The sequence below is a fragment of the Marmota marmota genome, unplaced genomic scaffold (assembly GCF_001458135.2).
Source record: "Marmota marmota marmota unplaced genomic scaffold, marMar, whole genome shotgun sequence".
Taxonomy (NCBI): domain Eukaryota; kingdom Metazoa; phylum Chordata; class Mammalia; order Rodentia; family Sciuridae; genus Marmota; species Marmota marmota.
In genome coordinates, this window is record NW_026000249.1 from 9,471,439 (window position 1) to 9,490,864 (window position 19,426).

At 39.9% G+C, this 19,426-nt stretch overlaps 1 protein-coding gene across 11 annotated transcripts in view; it reads right to left on the reverse strand.

Annotated features, from left to right (window-relative positions):
• Positions 1 to 19,426, reverse strand: part of Map7d2 (MAP7 domain containing 2) — a 61,339-nt gene that overhangs the window by 12,488 nt on the left and 29,425 nt on the right. For all 11 annotated transcript variants that reach the window (XM_048796301.1, XM_048796298.1, XM_048796296.1 and 8 more), the window contains 2 exons: positions 5,959 to 6,362; positions 5,249 to 5,381 (listed from right to left, as the gene is read on the reverse strand). In XM_048796301.1, the coding sequence (XP_048652258.1) occupies positions 5,249 to 5,381; positions 5,959 to 6,362 (537 nt within the window). The remainder of the gene's footprint in view (positions 1 to 5,248; positions 5,382 to 5,958; positions 6,363 to 19,426) is intronic.

Genomic DNA, 19,426 nt, shown 5'->3' on the forward strand with positions numbered 1-19,426 from the left:
GCATGAGATCAGCACCAGTTAGAGAATGGAATAAATAAGGGTGACTGGTCATGTGCCCCTTAGCCTTGGCTGTGCCACTTTTTTATCCTTATCCCTTGGTCCCACATGGACAGTCCAAATTACGACCTTTTCTTAGCTTTTGTCAACCTCCTTAAGTTGATGGCAGCACTAACCACTTTATAGAGAAGACCTGATCTGAGCTGCTGCTGCTGCTTTTTTTTTTTTTTTTTTGTACTGGGGATTAAACCCAGGGGTGCTAAACTACTGAGTCACATCCCCAGCCCTTTTTATTTTTTTATTTTGAGACAGGGTCTCGCTAAGTTGCTTAGGGCCTAAGTTGTTGAGGCTGGCTTTGAACTTGCAATCCTCCTGCCTCAGTCTCCTAAATTGCTGATATTATTACAGGCATGCATGCACTACCACACCCAGCTAATCTGAGCTTCTTAAACTGTGCTCCTTTATGGAATTACAGCTGAGAAATTTCACCCTTTCTTTCCCTAAATGCAAAAGGATTGTAAATGCTACCATTTGTGCTATGAATTCCAGGCTGTTTCTCCAGCTAGTCTTTCTTCCTTCCAATGCCAGTTTTCCTCTTTGAGATGTACCTTTCCATGGCTGGCAAAAATATTCAGGTCTCAGGCATCCCAAGGCACCCTTGGTCCTCTCCTGCCAGCCTTCCACTCATGACTGCGGAACGGCCAGCTCACACTCAGGCTCCACCCTCTCACCTCTTTCAGGGCACTTCATTTTTCCACCCCTCTTCTCAATAATTTCCCTCCAAAATTCTCTGCTTATCTCCTGACCCAAGATCAACAGTCTTTCCTCAGCTTTGACATGTCTTAAAGGTGGTAACAACATCAGACCTCCCTCCTACAAGGTCCTCTCTATAACCTTGTGCCATATGAGGTTGTATTGTCCTGGCTTCCTCCTGCTTCAGTTGCCCAACAATGCCCAACATCAGAAGACCCCCACCTACCCTACCTTGCACCAAAAACCACCTGTTACCTGGAGGCTCAGACAGTGAGAAGTAGCTCTGATGAGCCCTGGGGACCCCTCTGCCTGAAGTTTCAGGTCTGGGGCTCTCACCTGGACATCAATCATATGACCTTGCTCACAGGGACTGCTTTTCTCAAATATTCTTTGATGTTCTTTTTTAGCTTCTTTTATTTTTTTGAGGGTAGAATCCAGGGTCTTGTACATGCTAGGCAAGTGCGCTACCACTGAGCTACATACCTGACCTCTATTTCGGCTTCTTAATGTGACTTCCTGTGATCCAGTTTGTAATCCCAGTAAGAACTCTTACTTGCTAGTTTCTACCAGTGTCTTCTCTAGAGTGGAACCAAGGTCTAAGGTTGTCTGCCCCAACTCTAGGAATCCCACTGTATACCTTGGGCCTGTTTTGCGTGTTTCTAAGAGAGCTCTGATGTCACTGCTGGTTGGGACTGGACCAACTTTTGTTCTTTTGGGCCTAATTATCTGGACTCCTGGTTGGCCTTTCTATTAAGGTGAGTTTCCCACATCCCTGACTTGGAAAGTGTATCCCTCACCAGCTGGTGACAATAATTTGGCTTTCCACGGTTTGACTAAAGTATCTTTATTTTTCACTATATTCTCTCAAATGGCAACCACATTTCTGTGATTTTACTATTGACTCTAAACAACATAAAACAGATGTGAGGATGATCCTATTCCAAGAGGTGTCCAATGTGTTCCAGCCCCAGGCTGTCTGGTACTTTCCTTTCTCACCTCGCACGTAGTACTATGCAAAGCTTCACATTCTGGCAAGAGAGAGGAAAACTGATTTTGGGTCAAGTGTATCAGTCTCATTTTTATCTAGGCTCCAGGTTTCAATTCCATTTCCAATTACCTAGGGATTCTGCAGACACCTTAAACTTAGTAAACTACCTAAAATAAAATGAATAATTTTTAATTCTTTAAAACTAATTCTTCCTGCCCTTCTGTTATCTATTATTGGGTATACCATTCTTCCAAGTCCTTTGAATCAAACCTTAGTATCAACTTTGAATCAGCCCACTTCTTCTGAGTTGTCTACTTGACCTACTACTGCAATGGTTTCTTAGTCTTTTCCTCCTTCTCTTCCTTTCTCATACATTTACTAAGTATCAGGCACCAGCCATCCAAAGACTGCACCTCAGCTTTTTATGGTGCTAACTGGGAAGAAAGTGGCCTAAAAATACATGAAGCTGTTTGTCAGCTGACTACTGGGCTCAGGAAAGGTGAAGAATGGGGGAGGGGTAGTTCTTTTCCCAGGGAAGAGCCAGACAGGCTATAGAGGAGTGAGCTTGAACCACAGCTTGAGAAGGAAACACGTCTGGCAAGAAGCAGCACAAGCCCATGTGGGGCAACAACAAGGTTTGGAGGTGTGGAGCTGTGTGGTGGGGGAATGTCAAAGGGGGTTGCAGGCTGAAGCCTGGAGAGAAAGAATATAGAGAAGCAGGGAGTGGCCAGTTAATGGCAGTCCTTTAAGGACTGTTGATGGGTTTGGGTGGATCCTGTGGGCAGGGCTTGTTGAAGGACAGGATCAGAGATCAGAACAATCACACTTCTTTAAATGAGAAAGGTCACTGTGGACAGTGTAGATGGACAGTAGACGAGCCCTGAGAGACCTGGAGCAAGGTGCTCAGATAGTATGCCCAGACACTATCTAGGTAAGACAAAGCAAGCAAGAAGGGAAGAGATATAACAGAGGTACTAATGCAACAGCCAATAAAGGTTGATCTGACAAATGATGGGATGTGGAGGAGCATGAAAAGGGAAGAACTGAGAGTGGCTCTGAAACTTCAGACTTGAGTACAATGATAGATGGGGGTGCAGGGCTCATGAAAGAAAAAGGAAGTTTGGGTGAAAGATACTCATTTCTTTTTTTAAATATTTTTTTTAGTTGTAGTTGGACACATATCTTTATTTTATTTACTTATTTATATGTGGTGCTGAGGATCCAACCCAGGGCCCTGCACGTGCTAGGTGAGCGCTCTACTGCTAAGCCACAACCCCAGCCTGAAAGATACTAATTTCTATTTTGAGAATGCTGAATTTGGGGATGTACATGGGACACAATCAAATGAAAACATAAAGTAGTTGGAAATACAATCTCTGGGTTCTAGATAAGTGCTATTCAATAAAACTTTCTGTGATGAAGAAAACACTCTGTAGAACTGTGCTGTCTATTATGATAGCCACTAGCCACATGTAGCTACTGAGCACTGAAATGTAGTAATGTGGGTAAGGAACCGGATTTTCCTTAAGTGACATTTCAGTAGTCACATATGCCCAGAGGCTATGGTAGTAGGCAGTGCAATCCTAGAAAGATCCCAGGCCACGAGCACTGATTCAGGTCTTCAGTATGTACATGTTATCTAGTTGCCCCTTTTGTTCCACAAAGTATGAAAGGTTTATGAAGAAAGCTGCAATTACCTTCAGAAATAGATAACAGAATGAGGCAAAGGGAAAATAAAGGTAGGAAGGGAGACCAGAGCAGAGCTGTTTAGCACACCAACAGCTCAACATGAAACTACTGTATGAAATGTGAGCCCTAAATCTTTTGAAGCCAGAGGAAATTGTTAGTGTGGCAGAGACAATGGCAGAGCAGGAGTGAGCAACACTATTCAGGAAAGGCTTGTCAGGTGAGAAGCCAGTTAAAGACTGAGGGCTGGGAGCCCAACCAATTTTTAATGGATAAGAGGTCAGATAAAGACTCAGAGGGACATCCCAGAAAAGCAAGAGTAAGCTCAATATGGTCAAAGCAAACCAAGAATTGTTTAGGAGTCTGGCAACTAGAAGGCACGTGGTCATAAGGTTTGAAGAATAAGTGTGATTTGATGAAATAAAGATAGGAAGTATAATCAATTCTTTTGGGCTATGAAGGAAATATGAGAACGAGGGTGGTAGCTGAAAGGTGAAGAACTCCTTCCTAAGCACAAGTGACAATCATGTCACTCACCTGCTCTTTGACACGATATCTCCAGGGTCTGCAATTACCAAGTCCTATCATTGGAGGTCCTACAATTCATCATCTCTTGTGACTTCCCTTCACATAACCTGTGGCCCACCCAAACCAGCCTGAACAGATCACTCAATAATAACAAAAAATCTGTCAATATTGACCAAAAAGCTTGAGTGAGAAAATAAATAAGTCCAGAATTTGAAGAAGGGATCAGCCAGACCTACCCCCTAACCTTTTAATAAAAGGTCAATGGCTAGGGATATAGTTCAGTGGTAGAACTCTTGCCTAGCAAATACAAGGTCTGGATTCGTGTCCCAGTAACACAACATAAAAATAAAAAATAGATCAGCAGACCTGTAATTAAGAGATCACAAAGACTTGGCAAAATTACTAGGGATAAAAAATATACTATTATTTATTATTTTAAATTTAGTGCTGGCCTTAAGTGCTAGAGTACTGCTTGCTTTCTGTCATGTTCGCTCTCTCAATAGTACTGGATTGCACTCCGTGATTATTCAAAGAGTTTCCTCTATCAATTTAGTGACAAAACTGACCTTGTCCTTTATCATGTATTTCCCTCTCTGAACACAATGATCAGCAAAGGCAGGACTGTTGACTGTGACAAAGTACTATCACTATAGTGGTTCTCAAACATTGGTGTATCTCTAAAACAGAACAGGGCTTAGGCCAGTACATTTTCACTGTTATCTGAATGATTCTGATACCCTCCAAAGTTTAGGGACAACTGTAATGACATCTTTTGTCTTGCTCTAGCATAGGACTTCCCTATACCTCATTGCTCATGGTTATGAAATTAACTCCCTCTTACCCTCATTTGGGGAGCCTGTCCAAATCTCTCATTTTGGGGTATAAGTAGGATAAAATAGAGAAAACAATTTGGAAAGCAGAATCAAGATCTCTACATCCAAGACCTTCTGTCTTCCCAGGGAGAATCTCATTCTATAAACAAACCTCAAAACTCCCCTGGTAGCTCCATGAGGCCTGCCTGGTTTCCAGGTCCAAGAAGAGAAAGGGAAGCTTGCCTGTAACATTTAAAACCAGGAGCTATGAGTTTCCAAGTCCTCTGAAAAGGTCTGTTAATTACATCTAATAGAAGATTCCATCTCCTAAACACTTTCATTGCAGTCCAGGCACTCTAGGTTCCTTTACTTATGCTCAGGTTTTAGCAGTAAAAAAAAAAAAACTGTAAAAAGAATAGGCAAGCTGCTCTTTTCAGCCCAGCCTTTGCATGAGATCACACCAAAACTCTGAGCACCTGCATACCTTTCTTGTTCTTCCTTCTCCAATCGTTCTTGCTCCTCCTGTTCCTTCTGCAGCCGAGCCTGTCTTCTCTTTTCAGCTAGGATCTTTGCAGCCTCTCCTGCATCAGTGGTGCCTGCTGTAGGCTTCCCCAAGGCTATATCAAAGAAGAGATGGCAAGAGGAATAGATCAAGAGAAATGAACATAATGATTCCATTCACACAGCAGATGCCACTTGGACATGAAAAATCTAATACTGTGTGGTGATGGGAAATGCTACCAGGAGAGTGTTACAATTATCCACTAAGCAGGAGAAGGACTAGCTATGACCCTGGATACATATATTCTACAGTGGAGGACAGTGGATAGCTGAGCAGGAGAGACAGGACCATAAGCAAGTCATGAACTCATTGCAACACAGAGGCTTTAAGAACTCTCATGGAACATGCTGATTATGGCTAGGTACAGCCTGTATTCCTTAGCACTCCTGTGGGCTTCCAGAACCAACAGCAGGGTTAGCCTCTAGGTCTCCTCCTCCAGGGGACCCTCAGGACCCTCAGTCTCCTGAGGGGCAAGACTTAGGAGCAATGGGCAAGTCTGAGAAAATGGTATGAGATGAAGTTGTCCCAGTGGGAAAAAATCCCTCTCCCGCAAACACAAGAGAATGACATATAGATCAGGACAGAGGGACAACTACCTAGGCCCAGGGGCAGTGTCAACAAAGAAGGTCTACCTGTACTGCTCTCAACCTTCCCTCCTGTGGCAGCATATTTCTCAGTGGCATGCTTGTCTTCCACATGCTTCTCCACCATGTGCTTCTCGGTGGCGTGCTTCTCCACCATGTGCTTCTCAGTGGCCTGTTTGTCTGCCATATGCTTCTCGGTGGCATGCTTCTCTGCCACATGCTTCTCGGTGGCATGTTTGTCTGTCACATACTTCTCTGGAGTTTCCTCTCCAAGATGGCCAGCAGCCTGCTGACTTGAGGCACCTTCCTTTTCCTTGTTGCTCTTCTCTTTCTCTGCTTTCTTCTTGGGTGTTTCTTGGTTGGGAATGGGGGGAAAGCGGTATTTCACAGGAGACCCTGGGTATGATGGCTTCACTGTCTTTGGAGACTGTGGATACACTTTTGAAGTTGTCCTGGAAAACCAAAAGCAAGCCATAAGATGATTTACAGGGCCTGACCACAGAACTCGGTTCCTAATATAGTCAATTCCACAAAGTTGAATAATTCCATTTTTCTAGAGGAACAAATGTAGGGCTTTAGCACACACTCAAAAGTATCTATAGTATTTTCCCCTTACAGAAATATATGGTATTTATACCACAGCCCTGGTGAAATGGAAATATTTCCCCTTTTTATTGGTGAGAAGGGAAATATTTTAAGGAACCCAGTTGATATCTTAATCTCACTTATGTCTGATGACAATGTAGGGATGGTGATATAGTTTGGATACCATTTATCTCCCAAAGGTTCATTTGCAAGAAGACTGGTCCTGATATAACTGTACTGAGAGGTCATGGTAATTTAAAAGGTGGGGCTTAGTGGGAGGTAGTTAGGTCACGGAGGCTCTGCCTTCAAAAATGGATTAATGTCTTTCTTGAGAAACTGAGTTAGTTCTCTTAATGAATTAAGTTTCTTTGCAGTGTGTTATATCTCTCAGAACTGGATTATTTACCATGAGAATGGGTGGGCTGTTAAAAAGTGGGTTAGCCTCCCCTCTGTCTCACTGATACACATGGTCTTCCACATGTGCCCATTTCCTTTGTACTTTTCTGCCATGAGATGATAAAGCATGAGGGCCTTATCAGAAGACTAGCAGATGCTGGTACCATGATCTTGAACTTCCCTGACTCCAAAACTGTGAGCCTAAACAAACCTCTTTTCTTATCACAACAGAAAATTGACTTAAATAGATGGATTGATAGGCATTTTCTCATTCCTTTTTTCAGATGAACACCACAGTTGGATCTGGCTTTGGCATATAACAATGAACAAGATGGCTCCATTTTTAATATTTATTTATTTTTTAGTTGTAGTTGGACACAACACCTTTATTTCACTTGTTTATTTTTGTATGTGGTGCTAAGGATCGAACCCAGGGTCTCGCACATGCGAGGTAAGCGTTCTACCGCTGAGCCACAACCCCAGCCCCAAGATGGCTCCATTTTTAAAATCACGACAAAATATATAATAACATAAAATTAACCATCTCAACTGTTTTTAAGTATATAGTTAAGTGCATTCACATGTTGTACAACCATCACCCCAAACACTTCCATTAAATGATTCCACATTCTCCTCCCCCAGTCCCTGGCAACCACCATTTTACTTTCTGTCTTTATGAAATTGCCTATTCCAGCTCTGGCCACTTGTCCACACAGGTCCTCTGGGTGCCTGAGTAGGACCACTGGCATTAGCACCCGTACAGAACTCCTGGCCGCCAACCCATGCAGGAATCCTGGCTGCTGTCCAACACAGGAACTCAGGCTGCCACTCCCATGTGTACCCCCATCTACCAACGTGGGGCTCCTCTGGTTGCTTCCATCATGGGGCACTGCAACTACTGCCACAGTCCCCTACACACAGTAGCCTGCACCTGGGACACTGCACTGGGTCTGGAGACAGCTGCCAGCTACAATAATGCATGCCACAGAGCTGCACACCATGCCCGCCCGGCCTCACCTGACCCCCAGACACTCCATTGCTGAAAGCAGCTGCGTCCATCTTGGGACACCTTCGTCACCATCTTTAGTTGGGGCAGCTCCCAGCTTAGAGCACTGGCTAGGGCTTAGAAGCATTATCCAGGTACCAAGAGTCCCCAACTCCCCGCTCTCCCCGGCAGCTGCTAACACGGTACAGTGCCTGCGGCTATGTGTCCAGTCTATAGCCCACAAAAGTGGGTCACAAAACCAGGTCCTGAGCTGCCCAATATAAAACAGCTCTCCACAACAGGTGGGCAGCTCCCAGAACACAGCCCACAAGACCTCTGGAGAGAAAGGTTCCTGATTGGGAAATAGAAAGGGAGGGGGTGAGTGAGATACAGTTTAGAGACTACATTAGAGACCAAGAATTGTGAGGTCTACAGGCAATATAAGAAGGTAAGACCAGGCACCCACATCACACAAGCAGGGCCCCAAAGGAGATCCCTAGACCAATCCTCCAACCCTAATAACCTTCACCATCCTGAGGGTAGAGATACCATCAAACAACAGACAACCCCACCTATTGGATGAGAAGGGAAGCTGGAAAGATACTGATCTCCAACAAAAATAATTCTTGTTATCTTCCTTCGAGATTTTTTTCTCTCTCTTCTACCACCATCATATCCAACATTTATGAAACCAAGTACTTTTCATAAATTAGGCTACCGAGGACTAGGATGTCTGAATAGTATATTACAGTGGTGTTGTATATTCATTTATCTCCTATTTTTACTTTTCTTAATATATATTTTTGTTTTATATACTCTATTGTCTTCCCACTTACTTGTCTCCCCCAAATCACTTTCTCTCTCTTCTCCTTCTACTAATCAACTTCTTCACCCCCAGTTCTTTGTCCACCATCAGAAACTGTAGACCCTTTTGCAAACCTACTGCTCATATTGTAGTTAATAATTGAACTTACCGTTCAATATGATTCAAAACTATATATGTCCCAATAGCAGATATTTGGTTTAAGATTATATATTGTTTGATTTGGGATCTGTTCTCCCCCTTAAAGGAGAGTTATTAGAAATCTGCAGGGACACTATAAGCCTACAGAGTAAAAACTGTAACTCCTGGGATCTACACTTCTAGATGGGAAGACACAAACAACATAAAAAAACAAGGGAAGAAAGTGCCCCCAACAAACCAAGATATTACATCATTAGAATCCATGGCCAACATAACAGAAGAAATGACAGAGAAGGAGTTCAGGATGTACATAATTAAAATGTTCTGTGAATTATAAGAGAGCAAATATAGGCAGCAAAAGATCATTTTGATAAAGAGCTACATAAGCAAATACAGGAAGCAAAAGATTACTTCAATAAGGAGATAGAGGTTCTGAAAAAAAAACAGAAATCCTTGAAATAAAAAAAAAACAAATCAAATTAAAATCTCAAAAGAAAGTATCACCAACAGATTAGATCACTTTAAGGACAGGACCTTAGACAATGAAGACAAAATATATAATCTTGAAAAGAGTATCGATCACACAGTGAAGACGGTAAGAAATCAAAAGCAGAATATTCAAGAATTATGGGATAACATAAAAAGACCAAATTTAAGAATTACTGGGATAGAGGAAGGCATAGAGTTCCAAACCAAAGGAATGAACAATCTATTCAATTAAATAACATGAGAATTTTTTCCAAACATGAAGACTGCATTGGAAAAATCAAATACAAGAGGCTTACAGGACACCAAAGGTACAAAATCACAACATATCCACACCAAGGCACATTATAATGAAAATGCCTAATATATAGGAGAAAAATTTAAAAGCCATAAGAGAAAGGAATCATATTACATTTAGGAGGAAACCAATTAGGATATACGCAGATTTTTCAACCCAGACCCTGAAAGCTAGAAGATACTGGAATAACATATACCAAGCTCTGAAAGAAAATGGATGCCAACCAAGAATCTTATATCCAGCAAAATTAAGCTTAATATTTGATGATGAGATAAAAACCTTCCATGATAAACAATAGTTAAAAGAATTTACAACTAGGAAGCCTGCACTACAGAACATCCTTAGCAAAATATTCTATGAGGAGGAAACAAAAAACAACAATGAAAATCAGTAGAGGGAGGTATTATACTAAAGCAAAGAACAATCAAAGGAGAAATAAAGTTAAATTAAATACCAAAAATAAACAAATATGACCCAGAATACAAATCATGTCTCAATAATAACCCTGAATGTTAAAGGCCTAAACTCATCAATTAAAAGACATAGACTGACAGATTGTATTAAAAAAAAAAAGACCCAACAATATGCTGCCTTCAAGAGACTTCATCTCATAGGAAAAAAAAACATCCACAGACCGAAGGTGAAAGGTTGGGGAAAAAACATACCACTCACAAAGACTGCAGAAACAAGCAGGGGTTTCCGTCCTCATATCAAATAAAGTAGACTCCAAGCCAATGTTAATCAAAAGAGATAAAGAAGGACATTTCATACTGCTTAAGAAAACCATACATCAACAAGACATAACAATTATAAATATGTATGCCCCCAATAATGGAGCATCTACGTTCATCAAACAAATTCTTCTCAAGTTCAAACAGACCACAACACAATAATTATGGGTGACTTTAACACACCTCTTTCACCACTGGATAGATCTTCCAAACAAAAGCCAAACAAAGAAACTATAGAACTAAATAATAAAATCAATAACTTATAGACTTAACAGACATATATAGAATATTTAATCTATGTATAGAATATTTAATCTATCAATGAGTGAATACACTTTCTTCTCAGCAGCACATGGATCCTTCTCCAAAACAGACCATATATTATTCCACAAAGCAAATACTCTTAGAAAATACAAAAAAGTAGAGAGACTACCCTGTATTCTATCATATTATAATGGAATGAAATTTAGAAATCAATGATAAAATAAAAATTAGAAGCTGCTCCAACACCTGGAGACTAAATAATATGCTACTGAATGAGCAATGGGTTGCAAAAGACATGAAAGAGGAGATTAAAAAATTCTTAGAGGTAAATGAGAACATTGATACAACATATCAAAATCTCTGGGACATTATGAAGCCAGTAGAAAGAGGAACGTTCATTGCATGAAGTTCATCCCTTAAAAGAAGAAAAAGTCAACAAATAAATGACCTAACATTACATCTCAAGGCCCCAGAAAAAGAAGAACAAATCAGCAGCAAAAGCAGACGACAGGAAATAATTAAAATCAGAGCTGAAATCAATGAAGTTGAAACAAACAAACAAACAAAAAATTGAAAAAAAACTGACAAAACAAAAAGCTGGTTCTTTGAAAAAATAAATAAAATTGATAAACCCTTGGCCATGCTAATAAAGAGGAGAGAGAAAACTCAGATTACTAACATACTTGATGAAAAAGGAAATATCACAACAGACATTACAGAAATACAAAAGATAATTAGAAATTATTTTGAAAATTTGTACTCCAATAAAATAGAGATTATCAAAGGCATTGACAAATTTCTAGAGTCATATAATTTGCCCAAACTGAATCAGAATGATATACACAAGTTAAACATATCAATTTCAAGCAGTGAAACAGAAGATGTCATTAGAAGTCTACCAACCAAGAAAAGCCCAGGACCAGATGGATACACAGCTGAATTCTACAAGACCTTCAAAGAAGAAATAATCCCAATACTCCTCAAATTATTTCATGAAATAGAAAAGGAGGGAACCCTTCCAAACTCATTCTATGAGGCCAATATCACCCTGATTCAAAACCAGGCAAAAGCACATAAAAAAGAAAACTTCAGACCAATATCTCTAATGAACATAGATGCAAAAATTCTCAATAAAATTCTGGCAAATTGAATACAAATATATATATAAAAAGACATTGCACCATGATCAAGTGAGGTTCATCCCAGGGATCCAAGGTTGGTTCAACATATGGAAATCAATAAATGTAATTCATCACATCAACAGACTTGAAGATAAGAATCATCTCAATAGATGTAGAAATAGCATTTAACAAAATACAGCACCCCTTCATGTTCAAAACACTAGAAAAACTAGGGATAACAGAAACATATCTCAACATTGTAAAAGCTACCTATGCTAAGCCCCAGGCCAACATCATTCTAAATGGAGAAAAATTGAAAGCATTCCCTTTAAAAACTGAACAAGACAGAAATGCCCTCTTTCACCACTTCCATTTAACATAGTTCTTGAACTCTAGCTGGAGCAATTAGACGAAAGAAATTAAAGGGATTGAATAGGAAAAGAAGAACTCAAGTTATCAAGATTCACCACAATATGCTTCTATACTTAGAAGATCCCAAAAATTCTACCAGGAAACTTCTAGAACTAATAAATGAATTCAGCAAAGTAGCAGGATATAAAATCAACACCCGTAAATCAAAGGCATTTTTGTACATCAGTGACAAATCCTCTGAAAGAGAAACTAGGAAAACTACCCCATTTACAATAGCCTTTAAAAAATAAAATACTTGGGAATCAACTTAATGAAAGAGGTGAAAGACCTCTACAATGAAAACTACAGAATGTTAAAGAAAGACATTAAAGAAGACCTTAGAAGGTGGAAAGATCTCCCTTGTTCTTGGATAGGCAGAATTAATAATGTCAAAATGACCACACTACCAAAAGCACTATACAGATTTAATGCAACTCCAATCAAAATCTCAATAACATTCCTCATAGAAATAGAAAAAGCAGTCATGAAATTCATCTGGAAAAATAAGAGACCCAGAATAGCTAAAGCAATCCTTAGGAAGAAAAGTGAATCAGGTGGTATCACTATACCAGACCTTAAACTATACTACAGAACAATAGTACCAAAAAAAAAAACCAACAATAATAGTTAAAAAAAAGTGTGGTATTGGCACCAAAATAGACTTTAGACCAATGGTGCAGAATAGAAGACACAGAGACAAACCCACACAAATACAGTTATCTCATATTAGACAAAGGCACCAAAAACATATATTGGACAAAGTATAGCCTCTTCAACAAATGGTGCTGGGAAAAGTAGAAATCCATCTGCAACGAAATGAAATTAAGCCCCTATCTCTCACCATTCACAAAACTCAACTCAAAGTAGATCAAGGACCTAGGAATTAAACCAGAGACCCTGAGCCTAATAGGAAAAAAAGTAGGCTCAAATCTTCATCATGTCGGATTAGGCCTCGACTTCCTTAATAAGATTCCTATAGCTCAAGAATTAAAATCAAGAATCAATAAATGGGATGGATTCAAACCGAAAAGCTTCTTCTCAGCAAAAGAAACAATCAGTGAGGAGAACAAAGAGCCTACAGAACAGGAGCAAATTTTTACCACATGCACATCAGATAGAGCACTAATCACTAGGATATATAAAGAACTCATAAACCAATCAATAAATAGGTCAAGGAATTAAATAGACACTTCCTAGAAGATGATTAATAATCAATCAATAAATATATGAAAAAATGTTCACCATCTCTAGCAATTAGAGAAATGCAAATCAAAACTAAGATTTCATCTCACTCCAGTCAGAATGGCAGCTATTAAGAATACAAACAGTAACTGTTGGCAAGGATGTGGGGGAAAAGGCACACTCATACATTGCTGGTGGGACTGCAAATTGGTGCAACCAATCTGGAAAGCATTATGGAGATTCCTTGGAAAACTTGGAACCACCATTTGACCCAGCTATCCCACTCCTGGGTTTATACCCAAAGGACTTAAAAACAGCCTACTACAGTGATACAGCCACATCAATGTTCATAGCAGCACAATTCACAATAGCTAAATTGTGGAACCAACCTAGATGCCCTTTAGTAAATGAATGGATAAAAAAACTGCGGTATATATACACAATGGGATATTACTCAGCATTAAAAGAGAATAAAATCATGGCATTTGCAGGTAAATGGATGGAGTTGGAGAATATTATGCTAAGTAAAGTAAGACAATCCCCAAAAAACAAATGCTGAATGTTTTCTCTGATATGAGGATGCTGATCTATAATGGGGATGGGGAAGGTACATGGGAGAAATGGAGGAACTTTAGATAGGGTAAAGGGGAAGGAGGGAAAGGGAGGGGGCGGGGGGGTAAGAAAGACGATGGAATGAGATGGACATAATTACCCCAGGTACGGGCATGAAGGCACAAATGGTGTGACTCTACTTTGTGTACAACTAGAGACATGAAAAATTGTGATCTATATGTGTACTATGAATTGAATTGCATTCTGCTAACATATATAACAAATTAGAATAAATAAATTTTTAAAAAATGAAAAAAAGAAAGACAATTCATAGAATAGGAGAAAATTTTCACAAATCGTATATTTGATAAGGGCCAGATACACTGAGTACGTAAAGACCTCTGCCTATTCCAGTTACCTCATATAGGTGGAATCATACAATTTGTTCTTTTGTGTCTGACTTCTTTCACTAAACACAATGTTTTCAATGTTCCCAGTTCCTTTTTAAATGCTGAGAAAGAATTCAGCTAAAAGATGGGATTACGGGTGCTTTTTGGGGTTCTTAGGTTTAATAGGATCTTTTTCCTCCCTACTGGGAATATGTAAAAGACGAAAATAAGACACTTAGGGAAACACCATTTTGTTAAAATGCAGGTCTGTTATATAGCTTCTCCAGCTTAGGACTGGCTCCTGATGAGTACTGGGTGATGAGGATGTAGGCAACAATGGAAATTGATATGTCCAGTTTACCCCAGAGATTTGTGAGTATTTGTATAGAGTTTCTCTAGGAAGGATATAAATCAATCTGTATGTAACCACAAACTGTCTGTTTTAATACTACAGCAGGTTGAACCCTGTGCACTTGCCAACATCCATCAACAGAAAAAAGAGCAATAAAAATGGCAACTCAACCTAATATGTAAGGCCAATTTCTTACCAGAGACTTAAAGAATTACCTAATCAGATCCTGGCAGTCAGGGGAGAATCTTATCAGATCAGTTTTAAGCTTGGTCTCAGGATGCCACAAGTGGCATGTGGACTGGGCAAGATGTAGGCTAGTTTTCCAATGAGATTCTCATGCTAAAAAGTCAGTTCTTGGTGCCAGGAGAGTACCTCTACCTTCTCTTAGTCACTGCCAAGAGGAGGGCCACATGGTAGTGGGTAATAGCTGATCACCTGATAAAATGAATACTTCTTTAACATGATCTAAATTTCTAAAATCCAGTTGTTTCAGTATCAACCATTCTATTGATGTAAATAATCAGTGTGCATCAAAATTCCATGGTAGGACATCCACACCTTCCACGGCAGTCTGCTTTCCAGCTGGATGGACAGTTTCAACCTTAGGAAGAATTTCTTCATACTGGCCAAAATGACTTCCCTGTGTCATCACTCCATTACTCCTGGGGCCACCTAGAACTCAAATATACCTTGTTTATACAGACGATGCTTTGACTCTCTGCAGATTACTGTCCTATTTGTCCTTTGTTAAGATGGTTCATGCCCTACATTAGGGTTATCCCACAATTCCTAAGGGATACAGTTGTTCAGATATCTCAGCAATCAGGTGATTCTTTCTAGATGCACTATAGACCTCCTGTTTTCTGATTTTAGACTCCTTTATTAAAGAAAAATTATGCAGAACAACCCCCCACTGTCCCATGATTTGCATTTGAACATGTAACAGGTTTTTTCAACTTGGCATTTCTGACATTTGGGGCCAGATTGTTTTGTATTGTAGGGGGCTATCCTGTGCACTATAGGATTTTGAGCAGTATCTCTGGTCTCTGTCCACTGAAGGCCAATAGCAACCTGTGGGCTATAACAACCAAAAATGTTTCTTGATATTGCCAAATGTCCTTTCAGGGAAGAGATTTCCCCTCAGCTGAGAAGCCCTGAGAGGACACAGACAAAGATGCACATAAAATTTATAAATATGAGTGAAGCTTCTCTGGTTGGAGGGGTAGTGTCCAATCCCCACAGTGACCTCAAAGCACACCAATAGGCTGCTGAAAGCCTTGGCTTGAGAGATAATGTATGAGTGCCTTTATACGTATGTGTTTTAGTTGTTGAAAAACAATATGACACAGGTACTACTGTTATGGCCATTTTACAGATGAGGAAACCCAGCTTAGAAAGGTTAAGTGGCTTCCATGGTTAACTAAGCAATGGAGCTGTTGTTTGAGCTCACATCTACCTGACTCTCCTCCTTACAACTTTGTTCTACTCCTTGTGTGACAATAGTGGTTTAGCCTAAGTTTGGGTCACCAAGACCCCAAGATGTTCTTTTTAGAACTGGCATAGAATAAGAAATCAATAACTATTAAATATTGATGGTGTTTCAATATATAATCAAATAAAACTCCAAATGATCCTCACAGATAAGAAGAAACCAAAATCAGGAAGTTAACTGTAAACAGATAAACCATCCCATCCTGTTCTCTCATGTTGATAGCACTCCACTTAAGCATAGCTTTCCAAGGATCTAGAAAAACTTATGTTTAGGTTCAAAGAACATGTACAAACATATGGCATGAGATCTTGTACTTGGCAACACTTTCCTTTCATGCTGTCAGACTGTAAGAACAAAATTAAGCATGCAGACCTGTGTGTTGTCTCTCCACCCTCAAATCCCCCACTGCTCTCTCAAGCTAACAGTATCCTATCAAGGTGAGCAGCATCCATGGTTATAAACCCACTACCCACTTGTCATAACCACCATGAGGGAGTCTGGGAGAGATTTGATCATTAATTCCTTTCCAAGTTCAAAACTCACTACCCTTGAACACCATGCAAATGCTATGTGTGTCTTTCATCCAATAGCACTGTAAAGGCAGGGGGAAGATTTGGAACTTAGTGAGAGAGGCTGTAGGAAAGCATAGGAGACTGCTTTTTTTTTTTTTTTTTGGTAGTACTGGAGATTGAGCCCAGGGGTGCTCTACCACTGAGCTACATCTCCAGCTCTTGTTTAAAAATTTTAAGACAGGGTCTTGCTAAGTTGCCCAGGCTGACCTGGAATTTGTGATCCTCCTGCCTCAGCCTCTTGAGTTGGTGGAATTACAGGTGTGCAGCACTAGGATACCTGGTAAAATTGCTATCTTGTTGTAGATGATGAAGACAGAAACATTTTCTTCTCTCATAAGAATTCCTACTTTGTCTCCTTAAGAAGCAAGGAGGAACCTGCCTAGAGGGATTAGCTCGCTGTCTGCTCTTCATTACCCTCACCTTCTTCTGGGAGAGAGAGATGAGTTCTTTGACTGGTGAGACCAAGCAAGTTCTGTTCACTCTAGTTCTCTTTCTGGGACCTGCCTGCAGCAAGCCATATTCTGGGCTTCTTTAAGTGGTACTAAAAGAGGTGAGTTCTGCCCTGTGGTCCTGCAGTTTGCTGGTACCTCTGCTCCTAAATGGATAGATGAGAATGAAGAGCTTTTCTGCAGACACTATTCCCACCATTAGGGTTGCCAGAACTGGAATGGGGGCAATGGGTAAGAGGCTTGAAATGGCTGCAGCCTTAGCAGTCATAAATTCCAACATGACCCTTACTTTAAATAACTCTATTTAAGTAGATCAAACTGTGGGATGGGATTACAATCCTACCAAGGAAAGACCTGAATGGCCTAGTGGGACAGGTTCTGATAGTTTTAAATTGGCAAAGCCCTGAGCAGCCTTCCTTCCACTTGGCTTTAATAGAACTGTCACATGTAGGTTCAGTTCACACCACAGACTGTGAGGTTCTATTCTAAGTAAAACTGGGCCAACCACCCACAAACATGCATTTAAAAATAACTTATACCTGAGAAGTAAGGGTGAATTATTTGGGATAAAATTCAAGAAGTCTGCTTATATTCCCCTACCCCAATTCAATAAACAGGATAAGTTAGAAGACACAGAAACAAACACAACTTTCAAATTAGACAAGTGTAGGCAAGTCTGATTTTTTTCTAATGGTGAGAGACCAAAAAACAGACAATAATCTTTGAAGTTCCCAATTTTATCTATAGAGTTTCCCATTTATCCTGCTTCACCACTTGCTCATACAGACTTAGCACCCTGCCAGCTGCCCTGCAAGAGCATAGCATCTTAAACAAGGCAGTACTGGTGTGGCAGGCCCCACACTTTCTGGCCAGCTCTGTTCACACTATTGTGAGCCAAATGAAATTTGGCAACACTTTTTTTTCCAGTTTCCTGGAAATAGGTAACTTAGCTTAGAAAAGAAATTAAATATGAATTAATCAAGGGAACTCACTGTGTACTTATACAGTTTTATTTTAAAGTATCTTCTTATCTCTTTAATCAGGGTCAATTTGATCACCACAATAACCCAGTGAGGTAGGTAGGAAATTATTATTAGACAACCAACGTCTTAAGAGCTTAGGTGACTTTTTTCAAAAAGATGCAAACAGATGAAGGTACCAGGGCTGGCATTCAAATCAAATTTTTTTTTCTTCCTTTTTCTTTTTTAGCTCTTCTACTTTAATTTTTTCAGGTTCAATACAAGTATGACAAAGGGGATTCACAAGGTTTCTTTGGGAAGGTAGAAGAAAGCCTTCCTGGTGCACAGGGCTGCATTATATAACCTTTTAAGGTTTCATGACTAGCAGAAAATATGAACAAATACTTCCATAAGTACAGGGGCAAGAGGGACTCTTGGGAGAGGGTTGTCACACTTTTGAACGTGAGTTGACTGCAAAGCAGAACACCAAAAGACTTTTTCCACCACATCCTGGAATCTAGTTCTATTTTTCAAAGCCATTTAACTCCAAGCACAGTGAACACAGTCTACCCATTAGCTGGGAGGGAGGGATCTGTGACCTCATCAGCACAGCTCAGCCAACATTCTGAAATTTATTATTTCCAAGAGAGAAAAATAACAACCTATACAAACAACAACAACAACCCCCCCCCCCGAAAAAAACCCCCAAACCTATGGACACTACCTTAACCCAGAGACCGACATTGGCATCACCAGTAAAGGAAATAAACTGATATCATGAAATGAGGCACTGAGGACCTAGTTATCCCAGCCATGGGATTCCTGCCCAAAATGCACAACTTGAATCTAACCACAAAGAAATATCAGAGCAACCTAAGTTGAAGGATAGTTCTTAAAATAACTGTTTTAAAAATGTCAAGATCATGAAAAAGAAAGGCTGAGGTGCTGTTCCAGGTTAAAGGAAACAAAAGAGATAAGATGACCAAAGATAATATAGGACACTATATGGGTTGGATCCTGGACCAAGGGGAGAAATGCTATAAAGGATCTTATTGGAACTGGCTAAAACTGCATATAGATTGTAAATTGAGTAACAATAACATCTCAAAGTTAAATTTTCTGATTTTCAAAATTGTTCTATGGGCTGGGGTTGTGGCTCAGTGGTAGAGTGCTTTCCTAACACATGTGAGGCACTGGGGTTCAATCCTCAACACCACATTAAAAAAAAACCTCAATAAACAAAATAAAGGTATGATGTCCATTTACAACTAAAAATATTTTTTAAAATGTTCTATGGGTATGTAAAACAATGCCTCATTTTAGTGGTA